Source organism: Hakea prostrata, chromosome 5, assembly GCF_041222555.1.
Source record: "Hakea prostrata isolate BN-2017 chromosome 5, UWA_Hpros_2, whole genome shotgun sequence".
NCBI lineage: Eukaryota > Viridiplantae > Streptophyta > Magnoliopsida > Proteales > Proteaceae > Hakea > Hakea prostrata.
This window is the reverse complement of record NC_142604.1, coordinates 17293358-17310997: the sequence shown is the minus strand read 5'-3', so window position 1 is coordinate 17310997 and position 17640 is coordinate 17293358. Positions and strand designations below refer to the sequence as shown.

Here is a 17640-nt window from a genome sequence, read left to right as displayed (position 1 = left end):
GATACAAATTAATTAAATAGACCTTAACAGGGACTTGATACACATTAATTTAATAGACCATATAACGACCATTAATTAGTTAGTCCTTATCAAGGACCTGATAGACATCAACTAAACAGTCACTACTAGGCCATTACTTATTATTAGAGTTATATTTCAACTCAGTTTTCTATTCGAGTACAACTTGGAATGCAGTTGCAAGATTATAAATAAACCCCTACCCATGTAGTTCACCGATTCAGATTAATAAAATTCAGTTTTAAGCTGAGGCTTGTGTTTGCTTTGCTATTCCATTGCCATTGAGAATAGTGTTCCCAACGTTGGCAATTGAAAGTGCATCAGATGGTCTCTTATGAAACCAAGCAGGGATTCCTCTACCACTACGAATTCAGCTAACTTCAAATCAGTCCATCTCCATAGCATTAAACACAACTCCTACATACATAAAAGTGGTAGCCAGCATATCCCATATCTCTTCCATCTCACCTTTTTATTTTGATTTCCTTGAATTTTTGGATTTCCTTATGCATCAAAATTTCCATGCCAGGTCTATGTCAATCTGGCTATTGAAATTTACTAACTTGGAGGAACCTTTACCCATATAACGTCTACATTCTCCCCAAGTTACAGCTCCATTCAAATACTCCAGAGTCCAGACCCATTAACTATAAGTCCTACTAGGATTTAGGACTCTCAAACCAGCTGTCAGTTTAGCCGATTTTCACACCATATCTTCTTTGGCACATGCATACCTGATAACCAGGGTCAGCAGGCCCAAGAGAGGCCTAAAGGGGCCCTAATGCCCCCTTGAGCATGTGGCAGCAAGGGCTGGTGGAATGCCCTAGGGGTTTCCATGCCCTCCTTGGAGTGTCCCTAGTCTAGTTAAAATCCTTACCTTTTGAGTAGTCTAAATCTATTTTGTTTTCTTCAATTGGTTGAGTCAAAGTAAGGATACTTCACAGTCCTAGTTTTGTGGGAGTCATAGTTGGAACTTGGAAGGTAGTAACAAGAATCCTTCTACATAATGTTGATTTTCTTTTGATATTTTTTCGTGCTCCTAGTTGGTTGGCATGCAGTCAGAGTTGCACAAGTATTTCGAATATACCCTTTTTCAGGTTGAGTCCAATTAGGTTGTTTTTGTATATTACCAAAAGAGAGAATGGCACGGGGAAAAAACTAAAAGCTTCAAATTTTTGCTTGAGTTACAAGATGCAATCACTAAGCTGATTTGAGCTACTAATTCTTGGAACATATTAAGTACAGACTTGGAAACTAACCTCTTAACATGAAAATAGAAAGTGAAAGTTCTAACTTCGTCCACACATTTTGACTATAACTTATACTAGACCATCCAAAAAAACCGGTTCATTGGTTCCTCAGATAACTCAAAATTCAAAAACAGAACAAACCTAGTAGGACTCACCAGCAGCCAAATGATTGTTATATTCTTCTTCTTGCTTGAAAATACCATCAGCTTTGTGTATCTCCAACACAAGCTTGATAGGTGTAATCATTTAACGTGCAGCACATCATTCTTCAAATTCTATTACATTTATTCCCCCATAGACTAAAGTTTAAAGTCATCCAACTCCTTATCTTTTTTACCCATTAAAGATTCAATATCCCAAGATGATAACTTATTTATACACCTTTGGGCTGGCTTCTCTACACACACTCATTCATGGTTGAGAACCCTTTGCTACTTGTCACTGTATTCAGGCACTATCATATGTACTATTAATAACTCATAAAAACAGAAAATACCAATGTTTGACAAAATAAACACAAATAGAATTCAGAGTCCAGCATAGACACGAGGATAATGGCTAAAGTTTGTCATCAGCACCTTATTGATTATTCGATTTTCAATGCAAACACGATAATCATCTTCACCAAATGCAGGAGCACAGTGAACTACACCTGTACCACTATCATCAGTGACGTAATTGTCTGCAACAACTCTAAATGCAGAATCTGAAAACTCCATAAAGTATTCAAATAGTGGAATGTACCTGAAAGAAATAATCTCTCAACATCATTTTTCTAAAAGATTAAGAAAAGTAAAGATGAACAATTCAAAAAAATAATGCACATGTATTTCTCAGGTACTGCATGCACAGTTGGTAGCAGTTAACCAGGTTAAGGTAGCATAAGTTTATGTAGTCAGAATACAGGGATCCCAACTACATGGCTCCAGCAATCCCAATAAGAATTGTTCCCAGTTAAACACTAGGCTAAGCATGACCATTAAACAACCACCAAAAGCCCAAGAGAAGATTAGGTCAGATGGTTACAATCTTGGAGAAATTTCAGCAAGAACTGTTCAAAAGAACTTAACTAAATCCTAGGATCCTAACCCCTTACAGAAACTGGAAGAATTTCTCTCACGGAATGAGCTTGTGATTCAACTGTTGAAGCACTTCAAAGCTCAAATCCTCAGTTCCAAAAAACAACATATGTTTGGTTAGGCAAAAAACCATACTGCACTTAATAGATTTACAAGTTGCAATTGTTCATGCTCACAAGTCACAACACCTACTAAGAAATCATGATCATGGATTGGAGTCCAAATAGTGAAAATGATGACTTTCTCAAACCCAAAGCAACTGAAAAACAGAAGAAATTCAAAAAGTAGAGCATCTAAAGGGCAAACTCAGTGCTGAAGGCTTCTGCACAAGCAGTCCACGGGAGGGGTGAAGCAATTTCCCCACACAGCCTTACCCAACAATTTTTGCTGGACGCTTTTCAATAAGAAAGCAATCTAACTCCAAGGAGGAGTTGTCCCAGGATTGCCAAAGAGAACCAAAAAAGATGATCTGCATTCGCAACTAATTTTTACCACAATGGCTCTTATGACCCCAGAACCCCAAAGGAAGAATATGAAATTTGTCAGTTTAATGGAATGAGAAGGGGGTGAGTGTACAAGCAGGCCGGATCAAGACTGAATGTTCTAGAACACCACATCCCAGTCAATCATGGCCATTGCAAGTTTCAGGCAGAATGAATCCATGCATGAATCAGTTATCATCAGCTCCAGACTGAATAACAATATGTTTATATATGGGGGAAAAACCCTTTATTTCACAAGAAATAAAATACTTGACAGAAAATATTATTCAAGGAGAATCAATGAGCATATGTTTTAACTACAGGGAAGTGATGCAGGAACTTTTCTGGAATTTTTCTTCTCCACCCGACAGGTACACATGCAATAACAACAAAAGTTTCCAATTACAGATATTAGGAGCAAGGCCATTAAACAATAAAGGACCTCAAGAAAAACTATACAGGGTTTAACCCACAAACTATCAAGGGGCCAGGAAAAACTAAATTACGGATTCTACACTTCAAATTTTCTAAAACTTGACACCACCAAGAAGCTTTCATTTATGTAAGATTGAAAACAAATTAAAAATCTAGGGATTTCCCACTGACACTAGACAACAACAACAACAACAATAAGCCTTTTCCCAACTAAATGGGGTCTGGATTCTGCCTCCAATCGGTTCTGTTCAGGCATGCTGATCGGCCTAGCTATACATATCCTTTCTACCATTCTCCTGGTTATCTTGGTTACCCTAGCTCTTCTAGTTCCTTCATTGGTTATTCATTCTCCGCAGGGCATTTATAGGTCTCCGTTGCGTGGTCCCTCACGTTCTCTGCTTATCACTTATGGGAGCAACTCCGACCAACTCTAATATGTCGTTTTTATCTTATCCATCCTAGTTTTGCCACTCATCCATCTTAGCATCCTCATTTCTGCTAGACTGAGTTTATCTATATGATTCTTTTTAACAGCCCAACACTCTGCACCGTATATACTAGATGGACCACAATTCAACATATTGAATAGGCCCTAAAAATATCCAACAACAAAGTTATCACAGAAAGATTCAAGCAGATAAAGTACTTTTCTGACTCCAAAAAAAGGTTTCAAGAATCTATAGAGCTACAAAGAAGGAGCAGAAATGCCAAAACTGATGCAGAAATACAAAGTAATCGATTTGGCACTCTTAGAAAGCATGTTGAGACATGGACTACTCCAGAATGCAGCTTACAAACTCTTTCCCTTTTTCCTGCAAAAACAAATGTTTGTTGCACAACCCATGTAAATCCAAGAAGTCTTGAACATTTTGGAGTCCTTGTTAGTTAAAAGCTTTTTTTGGTGAGAAGTGATTTTTGTATCAGAAATAGAGAAGATACAAAAAAAGGCAGTCTCATAAGAATCCCAAATGAGGGAATGAGACTCCTGCAAAAGAAGGCATCCCCTCCCTCCCAGGGTCCTAATCAGGAAAAAAACTCCGAATCACACTTACATCCTGTAATATACTTCAGTTTCAACAACCTTGATAGTTAAGTTAATCTAGCAGTCTAAAAGCTATAGATTTTTTATCACTTCTAATTCGTCATACATATATGGAAGGAGATCACCAAGCTGCCATTGGGGGAGGGAAATCTCTGATGGCATTGCAAATGGATTCATCAGCACGAGAACAAAGCCGAGGAAAAGAAAAGAAAGAAAGTGTAAATGTGGTACCCCACATAGCCAAGACGTAAGAGGGAGTGGGAAAACACCCCCCCCCCCCCCAAAACACTCTTGGCATGGGATCTTTTTCCTTAAATATATAACTAAGTCACATCCACCGCCCTCCCTCTTCAAGAATCAATAAGAGTTCAATTGAAGCATTTGAATGTTCTCCCTCCCCTCAGAATGCTTTCTATCCTGTTTTTTCTCCCTGTCTACTCTTGATTACAGTCCAGGAGTACCATTCACAGTCCTAAAAGTTCATTTTTCTGAATTACACCCTCTCTAGTATCTGTTCTTAGAACCCTAGTCCATCCTACCTTTTCCCAACACCTTTCTATTTAGTTCAGCCTGGATTTTGAAACACCAGGCTGTCCTATATCAGAATGTGGGGTACATCTAAAAAAAATCTGCTAAATCAAGCAACAGATAAATTGTAGAAGATGAGGGCAGATAAATGTTCTTTTTAATTCATCAACAGTGGTCTATAAAAGACTGGCTTTTAAGCTTATCAGATGAACATATAGGGCTGTATTACAATGAGACCATGTCTCACACTGGATATAGTCACCAAATTTGATTTCTATAAAATTTTATCTTTATCATCAAAAAAAAAAAAAAAAACAGTGGTCTATAAATTATGAAAAATATAAACATATCCATGTAGCCAACCCAGAAAAGTTGGGATAAGGCTACTGGCTAAGTTGTCATTTAAACAAGGACTTGATCATAGAAAAAATAAATGCAATCAATAAAAATACCAAGGAATCATATACTACAGAATACAGAAGCAAGGAATAAGAGCACTCACTTTGTCCCCACCAGTGAAGCACCACTGACTTTCTCTACCAGCTCATAAGATCCTGTATCTGCTGCATTATTAACTTTTTCATTTGAGGAGTTTTTACTCTTTGAATTTGAAGGCTTTGAATTTTGCACGGGTCCACTTGGTGTTTCTGGTTTTGGTTTCTTGGTTGGTAGCTGAGATAATCGAGATTCAGCAACAATATAGGTTAACCCAGACACCTTATCTCGCACCTGTTTAACATTGAACATCCAGTGATCCTCCACGAATTAATACAGAGTATATATTTAATAACAAAAATGTGTACATGCATTAAACCAATAGAAATGAAAGCAGACAAAGTACATGAAAAAATTCCAAATGTCTAGGACTCTCAAGTTGGAAACCATTGTGCTACACTAAAGGCACAGCAATGTTTTAGAGCAACTTGTCAATGTTAATAAGATGGCAAAAGTTCATAGATAGAATAATAGCAAAGGGTCATAGATAGAATAATAGCAAAGGGTCATAGAGGCATTTCTCTTGTTCTTTTTTTTTTAAGGGGTTGGGGAGGAGGGGGTTTGATAGATGTGTAACATGTGTTGTGCTTCATTACTGTAGCATTGTCTTCCTCAACCTACAAAATCCGGAATCTGGACAACCAACTCATCAAGTTACCTTGGACCATATACAATTAGAACCACCAGGCTGCAGCAAGTTTCATTATTATGCAGTGTGCTGTCAAGATCAACTGATAGAACACAACAAAGTGAGAATCATAAACTTGATTCATTCAATTCAAACCCAATGTGATGCAGATCAAAAGCCCATGCATGCCATGGGAACAAGCCCCAAAAGCAGCCCAGCAAGGTTGCGGCATACAACTACTGTGAGAGGCAGCCTGGTTTGATGATGTGGTAAGTTTTTGGTGGTTCAATGGAGCATCACATAGGGTAGCCCTACCTCCAAAGATAAGCTTGGATGAAGAACCTAAAAGACCAAAACACTTCTCACATTACCATTCTCGTGAACAGTGTCAAAGCCCCACATCTAATTTAGGTGGGAATATACATAAAAGATTTGTGGGGCCAATATCAAATTACATAAAGATATTATTTTGAGGACTTAAAAGATTAGTTCAGTTTCTATTTTAGTTATTTATGCATGTGGATAAATTATAAAGCTGATGTAATCCCAGGTTTTGGGTTGTCTTCAAGATCTTCTAATTAAAGTTGCAGCAGCTAGTTAGGAGTCTTTGAAGTTTCAGCTATGGTTTAAGGGGATCTACAAGGCTGCTGGATGCTGAACTAAGTCTGAAACTTAAGGGATTTCAAAATTCAGGATTCAAGTTTTGAATTCTAGGTCCATTTAGGGTTTTGGTTGGGCTGGGAGATGGATTAGGATTTGCTGGTTTTGTGGCTGTTAAGGACTGTTTGATGGTTTTCTGCAGTTCAAAATTGATCTAAGAAGAAAGGGATGGGAATTGGGAAGTTCCAGTGTCTTCCAGAAATTTCGAAATTTCTGCAACTTCTCAACAGAGAAGATGAAGTGCAGAAATTCTGAAAACCCGAATTTAGGGCTGTTATGGTGAAACTAAGGTTAGATCTTTGTTCAGCAGGCTTGGGTAATTCTAACAGGGGTAGATAGGAGGGTTGGGGCTGGGAAGTGAGGCTTTCTAACTGGGTTAGGACTGAAAACGTGGGAACCAGAAAGGAGATGGTTAATGGATTCTAGGGTTTGGTAAAGGGTTGGAATTTTCAGAAAACTAAAGGGGAAGGGGCTGGGACTGTCTGCGATGAGGTTAGGGTTGTTCCTAAGGTCTGTAACTAAAGGGAAGCGGCTTAGTACATGGTGGGAGATCTCGCAAATTTCAAAGAAGCGCGATGAGATGGAGATCAAGAGTAGAGAGTTGGGATAGTTCGCTCTAGATCTCGTCATATCTCGCTATCTCTAGCCCTAGGTCTTGCCATATCTAGCTGGAATCTCAATTTTTGCGGATTTCAGCTGGATTTTCACTTGCAACTACTCTTAGCACATCTACAACATCAAAGGAAGATCAATCATTCTCTGCTTGTCTTATGAATTTATGAATTTATGAATTTATGAATTTATGATTTAATGACTTATATAGAACTTCTAATGGATGTATAATTTTATTATTCTATTCTTGAAAATTGAGATTGTGATATTCATATTGATGGAACTTTGATGACATTTAGGTTATTTGATGCATTTGATACACTTGTTTTTCATTTTATGCCTTAAAGATTCTATATTATACGTTGAATAACCTTGCATTCCCTAATCCTACAACATGTCGGTTTCACACTATGGCTAGAATTAGAAATCATACTTAGGGTTGTTTTTTAACAAATCCAAGGCCACTAATGTGTTCAAAAGGCCTTAAATAGGCTAAATACCAAGTTTCAGCCCAATTGGGACCCTAAAACCCACCGAAATGGGCCACCAAGTTGATGCCAAAAAATTGAATATCTCGACAGAGATCTCGCCAAGATGGTCAAGATCTCGGTTTTTCAAGGTAGCAAGATCTCGCTCTTCTACCATGTTAGTACTTACTTGAAGTGGGCTGATGTTACAGGAGTTGTAGAAGCAAACTTGAATACGTAGAAGCTTGAAAATGAAGAAGAAGAAGATAATCAGAATTGTAGAAAACACTTTCTACCCAGCCGCAAGTCACCCTCCCAGAGATCCACAACCTCCCAAGGCAAAATTTTCAAACTCAATTTCATTCAATCGATCAACTCTGAAAATTACAATGCAAAAGAGGCTATTTATAACCTAAACAAAAGACTCAAGGAAACTTGGTTGTCAAGCAACCCAAAGCTACTAGACTAGTGCTTAAAATTTAGGACTCCTTATTAGGAAATAGCTCTTTCCTAATTTACAACTAATGACTCTTAAAAAGGAAACAAGACAGACCTACTCAACAAGACTCCAAATTTAAAATTTCAAAACAGAATTAAAAAATTCACAAATAATTCTGACCTAACCCAAAACGAATTAAGAGGTGAAAATTACCAATTTGCCCCTTTGGTCAGTTTTGGCCCCCCTTGTTTGGCCCCTTATAGGCTCTTTTGGGGCTGCCTGGGGACTGGATACATCAAAAGCCTAATAGTTTCTAATTCTAGTTAGTATCTACATTCCATAAAATTCTAGTATCACTAGTTACTAAGTTATTAGTTTTTTCTTTCACTCTACTAGCCTTTCATTCATTGTAAAGCTGTAGCCAAGCTATAAATAGGCCTTTCAATTGCAATATAAGATCAGACATTAGAGAAATCAAATTTGCAGGCCATGTTGCCATTGCTTATGGAGGAATCCATGTTCAACAGCTGAGATAGCTGTGGGTGAGAGACCCACAGCAGAGATGGCCCAATCCTTTACCCCCTCCACCTTCTTATTCTATCCTCCTCCTAATCCTTTTACGTTCTTCTTTCTAAAGTGAAAAGACAAACAAACAAAGAAGTTCTGAATATTATATTCTGTCTACACTACTGTATCAATCCTGGTTGTATTGATCTCCCACTAGATTCCCTGGTTCATGGTCGACTTTTGCATTATGATGGAGGATGGAGATGAAAAGATCATTCTATATACCACTTGCACAAGCCAAAAAAAACAGATTTGTGCTTCTCAGAAGGTACAATATCAAAGTCCTGAATGCTGAGTAGCCAAACCTGAGACCAAGAAGTTGGATCACAAGGCCAAGATGTCCCTTAATTGACCTAAGGTAAGCCTCTAGGGTTGAATTACCGTGGAGCATGTCTGTCAACCAACAATCGATAACATCTTGAAGACATAGTGATACAGCTCACAAGGACACAACCTGGTTAGAATATGTTACATGGTGGGGTTTAAATCAAAGAGTGCTGCCAGAAAAAGGGATAGCTTAGTTATTTAGTTAGTCTTGGTTGCAGCTTTAATTATTGTAATTGACAATTGAGTCCTTACTAGCAGTAAGGAGGCAGCGAATATTTAGTTCTAAAATATTAATAATCGAGTAGATTCAGGTTAACTTACAAGCTGGTGCTCCGGTGCAGGGTCATAAATTATTTATTCAATCTGAGTACTCTACTTCAGTTGAGTTCTTTTAAGTAGAATAGGCTTCAAGGGATCCTACACGTGATTAAAAAAAAACCCATCCCAATAAAACAATATATTTTACAGTTTTCAAAAAGGTAACTTCTTTTCTTTTTCTGTCATATGTTGCTGACTTTTGCAATGACTAATGCTAGTATTCTTGTTGGCAAACAGGCTCGCTTCTTTCTTCGATGAAAAATCAAATTCGTAGTTGATTCTCAGGTGTGATCCTTTAATCACTCTTCTTCTTAACTATCTCCGCCAATAGTTCTCTTCTTAATCTCTATCAAACTCTTAGTTATCCAGGCATCACCGTAGGCATGTCCAGGCACTTTAGTGGTGCCTATGCATTCAGGCATTGCCTTCTTCATTATTGCCTTGACCCCAACTGATGCAGAACCTTCACCAAATTGGGCTTCTTTCCTTAGGAAAGTCTAGGATTGGACCATATATGTATCTGGCCTTTGATACCAAGTTGAATTTGCAATTGGCCAATTTGATGGGCCCAAAATACAGTAGAAAGTAGGAAAAAGGGATCCATTTGATTAATTTGATTCACAATCCTATTTTACGTCAGTTTCCATTCTTATTTCCATTTCTTAGTGAGCTTAAGTTACCTAATAGTTAAATACCAAATTAGGCCTTTCCTAGCACGGGGGTCAATTTTAGAGGAAGTTTCTAGTTTTAAGTCCTAGTTTGAGTTGGAAACTATGTCAGCCAATATGCGTATAAATATAGATTTAAATGCTCAGTTGAGCCATGAATTGATGAATTGAAATTGGAGCTTCATTTATTGCTTTCGGCCAGGTACAATGACATAGCATCTTCCTCCCCCCCTCCCCCCTCTGTTATGCATTTTCTTCTTGCTGTTGTTACTAGGATTTCAAACAAGTAGAAACCATTATCAACAATTCAACTTGCTGTTTCTTCTAAAATTGTAAGTCGAATTATCCCCATCCCCGATTCCTCTTCTAACCAACTAAATTCCGTAACCCCATGCTCCTTTTTTCTGCCTTTATTATTTTTTTCCGTATTCCACAAAATACTCAAATTTCAACATATATCTACACCAATCTAAGCATTAAAAACGGTCCAAAACTTTAGGGATCATCCCTAAATATCACTAGCTAACTTCTCTACAAGTTTAATCCCCATCCAACAAATCTCACCTACATTCTAGTGTATCCCAATCAACAATCCCAAAATCCTAAAACTGTAAACCCAACTTTTCAAGTGGAGATTCTGGAAGACTAGCCCCTTGTTTCACTTTAATCTAGAGCTACATTCCTCCCCCCACCCCCTACCCCTGAAAAAAAAAAAAAAAAAAAAGAAGAAGAAGAAGAAGCCTTGCTGGCCTGCTAAACACCTTGCCAACTATGATCATACTCTTCCTCAACTAGATTTCTCATCAATTCCATGTACCAGCAATTCTTCTAATTGGATTAATCTATATATCATATATTTGTTTCTGGAATCAATTTGAGCAAAATTTATTCAATACTCAGATATTGTTCATAGGCTCATAACTTGAGATACGAGCCATGGTTTTCATCAATCCTATGACCTCTCGTTTTAAGACTTCCATGTCAAAACATACTAAATTCCCTAAATCACAACAATTCGGATCCAGTAGATTTCTACATGATGATGGTTATAACTTTAGTTCCAGCACCTTATCTGCTTCAAGAATCCCATCTAGGGCCCTAAACACATTACATAGACTTCCAAAGAACCTAACTGAGCAAGATGACTGACAATGGAACATAAGAATCAACAAAGTACATCGGCACATTATGAAATGCAGCTCCCCAAAGATCCTGAATACTCACACCAACGTTTTCATTAATACGGCACATTTAGCCACAACAAGAGAAGTCTACAACAACAACAAGCCTTGTCCTAACTGGCATCGAGATCCTTGCCTTCCAATTAACTCTATTTGAGGCCATCCTAGATACAAGGCCTAAGCAATACATATCCTTCCTCACCATTTCTCCTAAGGTTGTCTTAAGCTTGCCTCAAGTTCTTCTAATTTCCTTGATTTGGACTAAATTATTTCTCCATATAGGGGCACTTAAATGCATCAATTTTCTCATAACATAACATTTATTGGAGCTACTCCAGGACCAACTCCAACATGGAAGGACTAAAAGGTGACAGCATAGTAGAAAAGGCCCAATGGTTTACATAGAGAAAAGGATGGGAAACGTAAGGTACTGAAAAAAATTAACAAGAATTGACAGGCATATCATATCATTTGATCAAGTATTCTATGTTGCCAAAAGAGAGATTGTGGAAATCACCCATCAAATGCTTCTCTGTGGCTGACAATGAGTTTTTCAGCTACCTTATTGCGCAAAGCACAGCCTAAGGACCCTTGCAAGAGCTTTTATCATTAGCTAGTTTTTCTATTTATTTATCATTTTAATTTATTTTTCTTTCTATTCCAATTTTAGTTCATGTGTGTGAAGGGGAGGGTCTTGGGGCAATGGTTGGTGGACCATAGTTGTAGCCTGAGGTCAAGGTATCAAAACAGCCTCTTAGAAAAAAAAATGTTGGAGTGACATTGCGCAGGAATATTGGCCCCCTTGCCCCCGGGGGACTTTGCTTGTACGGAAGCCTTCTGCACCATGTTCGCCAAAACCCTTTGCATATGTGAGGAAAGATGTATTTTTTTCTCTTTTATTGTAATATTTTGTTGTAAACTTGTAATCAACACATTCCCCTTCCCCAAGAGTTCGTATCCCCTTCTCTTATTATATTTTGTCATCTCTAAATGTAGTCCCCCCACCCCAAAAAAAAAAAAAAAAAAAAGTTTTGGCTTGCTCTTGTTTTATAATGCCTCTTAGCAAAAAAAAATGTAAAAGATAGTTTAAAGATAATGAAATAAACATTGCTTCCCCATGCTAGATTCTCCTCCCCCTCCCCCCCCCCCCAAACAATTTCTTCATCAACTTATCTCCTACCAATTAATCTGCTTCTTAACCCTTGTAATCTTCTTCCCCTTCCCCTTCTTCTATATACCCTCTCTCGTTTCCCCAACCATCTGTACTGTTTGTCCTCCTTGTTTCACTGCTGTTCAATGAACGTAGAAGACCAGATCTGTGTTGCACATGGAAACTGGCTGGTATTTTGCATCTTCCCCTAAATTAGGTTGATGTTTATTCCTATCTCGTCCTTTATTTCCTTCAACCATTGTATGTTGTAGTCAGTTTAAACTGAATGTGTTACCATTTAACATGAATGTTGGCTGCTAGTAATATTATTGCTTATCCTTGCAATTTTCAGAATCTTGCGTTTTTTTGCATAACCATTATGATCGAATGCTGCCTGCTACTGCTCTACCTAATCAGTTCCTTGCTGGATCAAACACATGTATATGTGGTACACTGTCTTTACAATGTTCCTTTATCATGCATGCAAATTGCATATCTTGCTCTCATGACAAATTAGACAACCTTTACAGTTGGTCCGCATCAACCTTGAGTTAGCATTGTGGATTTACAGGAGAAATATGACCCACTGATAACCTACCTAGCAATAATTTCTGGTGTTTCTTGCCTCAAGAAACCAACCAAAAAAAAAAGTTTAGCAAAATCCATTTGATAAAACTTTTTTTTTTTGGTGATTTGTGCAACATAAATTGAAAGTAACGAAAATTTCTGCTTCGAGAAACACTTTTAACGCAATAATTTCTGAAGCAAAAGTTGGGCGCAGATTGGGTTTAAGTGAAACAGTTTTAAAGAGAGGTATTCATGAATTTGGCATCATAGATATAAAACCTCTCATACTGTGACAGAGTTCCCCCATTCATTGCTTCTTCAACCCTAACAACAGGGATCAGTCAGTTCTTCATCTTCTCTATCTCAAGTAACCAAAATCCCTCTATTTCTGGTGAAACCCTAGCCCCTATCTTTGCCAAAGGGGTCCATGTTCTTCATCTTCTATATCTCCAATCATCGCAATAAAACCCCAATTGATACTGTTTCAGCTTCCAGAAGCTTTTATCAAACACATAGTAGAAGTTTTTTTGCTTCCAGAAACACTCAAAACTGTTTCTGGTGTTTCTTAGAGCAGAACACTTGCGGTGGGTTATCAAACAGGTCCTTAAATTCTATGTTCATCGTACATCTGGAACATCACTATTTGACCACTTATGAGGGGCTAAAGAAATTGAGCAAATGCAAGCCCAGAGAAAGAAGGCTGACGTCAAAACCGAGGTCGAGAGTATAACACAAGTTGAATCTAATTATTTTGCTAAAACACCGCAAATTAGTCCAAGAATGACCATCATTTGTGTCGACTCTACAAGGAGGAGACGACTAAGGAAACAAGTTGTACTTGCAATCAACTTTCAGCTCCCTTTCAAGTTCTGTGGCATTTTGTCAGTAGGTACATCTCAAATAAACATTTTGCCAAGTAACTATGTCTAAGTGAACTGTTCCCAATAGCTACTCTGCTGATAACTTAATGTGCACATACATTGGGGATCATCCAAGTGTTCATACTAACATGCCTAAGGCCACCCGAAGCTCATGATGTCCAGGAAATTTTGCCAAATCAATTCTACAACAAATATCATTGCTATTAACAAGTAATAAATTCAGTCAGATTATAAGACAGGAAGAAAAAAAAGTCCAATGCCACTGGGATATTGACATAATGTGCTTGACATTGCAGAGCAAACATTAGAAAACTCATATCAAGGACTCAGCTTTAGCAAACTGACCTTTACATAGGTATAATTTGCATTGACACAAAGAGCAAGATTACTCGGGAGAGTCCATGGCGTTGTCGTCCATGCCACAAAAGCCGCATTATGTGGATCACCAACTACTGGGAAAGACACCATAACTTCAGGGTCTGGCACTTCCTAAACAACTCAAAAAACAATTCAGACTTTCAGAAATAGCAGGATAAAGATCATACTACAACAAATAGCCACCAGTAATGAGAACTGCTCTAGACCTTATAGTTTAAATTGGCTTCGAAGTTTGAAAGCGGGGTTTTGCACCCAGTACTGTACGGCATAACCTGCGAACATATTGTAATTATAAGAATGAATGAATACCATTTGCAGTCCATATGAAGTTGTTAGCTTAACAATTGAAAATTTTTCTTTCCAACAGAAAAAGCTAACAATGACAAATGGCAACCGAAAAAAAAATTGAAATAAATCATGTAAGACAGAATCATTTTAACAAAAGCTAAACAAGATGGAAGATAGAAAAACAACTACAAAGGGGTACCTTAAAACCTTTATAAACCAAACCCTTCTCATAGAGCTGCGAGAAAACCCACCAAACCCCTTCCATGTATTTCAGATCCATCGTCTTATAACCATTCTGGAAGTCAATCCATCTCCCAACCCTCTTAACAATAGCCTCCCATTCATTGACATACCTCGTGACAATACTCCTACACTCTTCGTTATACTTATCAATCCCCATCTCCTCAACATCTTTTCTACTCTTAATGCCCAACTTGACATCGATCTCGTGTTCAACAGGTAACCCATGGCAATCCCATCCAAACCTTCTCGTCACATGGTGCCCAGTCATAGATTGGTACCTCGTAACAATGTCCTTGATTGTTCCTGCAAGTATGTGACCGTAATGAGGCAGGCCAGTGGCAAACGGTGGACCATCGTAGAATACGTATTCCGGCATGTTCTCAGTTCGTTTGAGCTGATTCTCGAAAGCTTGGATGTCGTCCCAGTACTTCAGAATCTTCTCCTCTTCGTTTGGGAAGGAGAAATCCTTCCCTTCACATATTTCGTCCATTCGTAGGGTTAGCGATTTACAGGTTACCAAATCGAGGGAGAGGAACCACAGAGTGTGTGAGATTGTCGATCGCCGCCGGAAGAAGAGAACAGAGCGCTTCAAGGGTGAAATGAGAAGGACAAGAAGACTGGAGAGGCTTTCAGGGTGTAAGAGCACCTTCTAGTTTCAAAGTAGCGTGAGAGGGCAAAATTGGAAAAAACCACATTTTTCGGAAGTTTTGAAGAGATTCACATTGGCAGCGTGGCTTTGTACCAGTACCAGTACCGGCCTACTTTTGGACCAAGTCCGGTTCTTCTACTCTCGAACCTTCTCGGGATCGGGATCTGGACCAATATCAGTCCATTTCTCACGAGGAATGGACCATCCACTTTCTTGTAGATGTGTGCCATGTGATAGATTTTCCCTGGGATCCCTTGTTGTGATTTAAGGGTGTTAATTTGGTACTAATTTGGTACAGTACTGTACTGATAATTCAATACGGTAAGGTACCAAATTTCAAAACCTCATATATTTACGGGAATCTATCTTGTTATTAGTTAAAAATGGATTATCATCTGAATGTGTGGTGGAAGAAATTTATCCCTCAATCCCAATTCATTAATGCTGTGTTTATTTACTAGAATAAAGGTGGGGTATGAAAATTCTTGGAAAAAAAATAACTTTTTCTTTTCTTTTTTTTAAATTATAAAAGTGAAATTTTTTTGGTTGTTTGGGGGTGGGAAAGTGACAAACAAATTTCCTTGTATAGTGTGGTAACTTAATTTTCCCACCCCAAGCTTTTTCAAAATCCCACAAATTTTGTGAGATTTTTTTTTAGTAAAACGGTGTAGAAAAGTAAAAAGTGGGATCCATCATTATCACTTTTCTACAAAATCTCTTTCTTTTCTTTCCTTCTCCCTCACCCTCACCTTACTATACATGGGGCTCACATATTTTATTTTTCCACCCCTTCTTTTCCACCCCACCTTTGCAAACAAACAAGTTGCGTTTGTTTATTGGAAAAAATTAATGGAAAATTTCTTTAAAAAAATAGAATTTTCTTATTTTTCTTTTAAATCCTAAAAGTGTAGATTGTTCGGTTGTTTGAGGTGGGAAAGTTAGAAATAAGTTTTAATTAAGGAAACTTGTCTAGTGATATGGCAACCAAACTTTTACATCCCAAGCATTTTCAAACCCTACAAAATGTATGGAACTTTATGAAAAATTGTGAAAAAATAAAATATGAGACCCACAATTAATACTATTCTACAAAATTCTTTCATTTCCTTTTCTTTTCTCTCACCCCACTACACATGGGACCCACATTTTTTTTTCTTTCACACCACACCTTTGCAAACAAACACAACTTCAAACCCACATAGAAGCAAGAAGGGTGGAATTTTGACATTTAATAGGATCATATTGTCATTTCACACCTCCCTTCTATATTTCTCGTAAATAATCACACTAAGAAATTTATTATTTTATAATGAGATGTGAAGAAGAAAAGTAAAAGATAAAAAAGAGATTCATGACCTAATTAATAAGAATATAAACATAAAAGAATAATTAGGGAGAAATCTATCAATAGTGAATTAGTTTCTATTTGTCCAATGATGGGTTAGTAAAGCGGTTAAATACTCTACCTCCCACGGGGAGGTCTTGGGTTCGCACCCATTCGGCGGCATTAATGTGAGGATGTAATCATGGTGCGCGCAAGCTGGCCCGGGTGAACCTCATAAAAAAATGTAAAAAAGAAGAAGTTAAATTTGACAAAAAAAAAAAAAGAATTAGTTTCTATTTAAGTTTAATTTTTTGTTTATTATTAAAAGTAGGGGTTTAATAATAATTGTTAGATAATAAGAAAGACATTTATACCTACCATTTTTATTTTAAAATTTTATTCTTATTATTAAGAATAAATAATAATATTTTACATGTGAATGAAAAAAAATAAAGGAAAATCAAGACCAACTGGGATGGTCCAAGTGGTAAACAGCTTGGTCCGCTTGTGGATGCAAAAAATTTCTGCTGGGAGACTCACCCACTACATTCAGGTGTGCGACCCTAATCAAACAATGGATTAGTCAAGATAAAACCTTGAAAACTATGGTTGATAAAAAAAATAAGAAATTAAATATTAAAATATCCCCTAGGCTGAATGGCTCTGCCGCCACTAGAGCCAATGGCACTATTTAATATTTCCTTGCTTCCCAAGTTCGACAAAGCAACTAAACTAGTCAAATACTACTGATTTCAATAATGTTAAAAAAAAAAAAACAATAATTATTGTAAAATGAGAAATGGAAAGCCCATGGAAAGTTTGGAAACAAAGCTGTAAGGCTACTAAAAAGTTATCGTTTGACTTGTTAACTTGGAGACCAAGGCATGCACTGGAAACTAGATTTTTTACTCTGTGGGTGTTGAGGAGGATTATGTTCATCTCTCAACATTTTTAAAAGACTTTT

At 37.5% G+C, this 17640-nt stretch overlaps 1 protein-coding gene across 1 annotated transcript in view; it reads right to left on the bottom strand.

Annotated features, from left to right (window-relative positions):
• LOC149015518 (tRNA synthetase class I (I, L, M and V) family protein) overlaps positions 1-15372 on the bottom strand; it is a 59003-nt gene extending 43631 nt beyond the window's left edge. Inside the window, exons 1-5 of the mRNA XM_089155353.1 lie at positions 14660-15372; positions 14379-14444; positions 14140-14283; positions 5337-5563; positions 1847-2012 (exon numbers count right to left, since the gene is read on the bottom strand). Coding sequence (XP_089011479.1) covers positions 1847-2012; positions 5337-5563; positions 14140-14283; positions 14379-14444; positions 14660-15193 — 1137 coding nt within the window. The 5' untranslated portion in view covers positions 15194-15372. The remainder of the gene's footprint in view (positions 1-1846; positions 2013-5336; positions 5564-14139; positions 14284-14378; positions 14445-14659) is intronic.
• Between the last annotated feature and the right edge of the window lie 2268 nt (positions 15373-17640).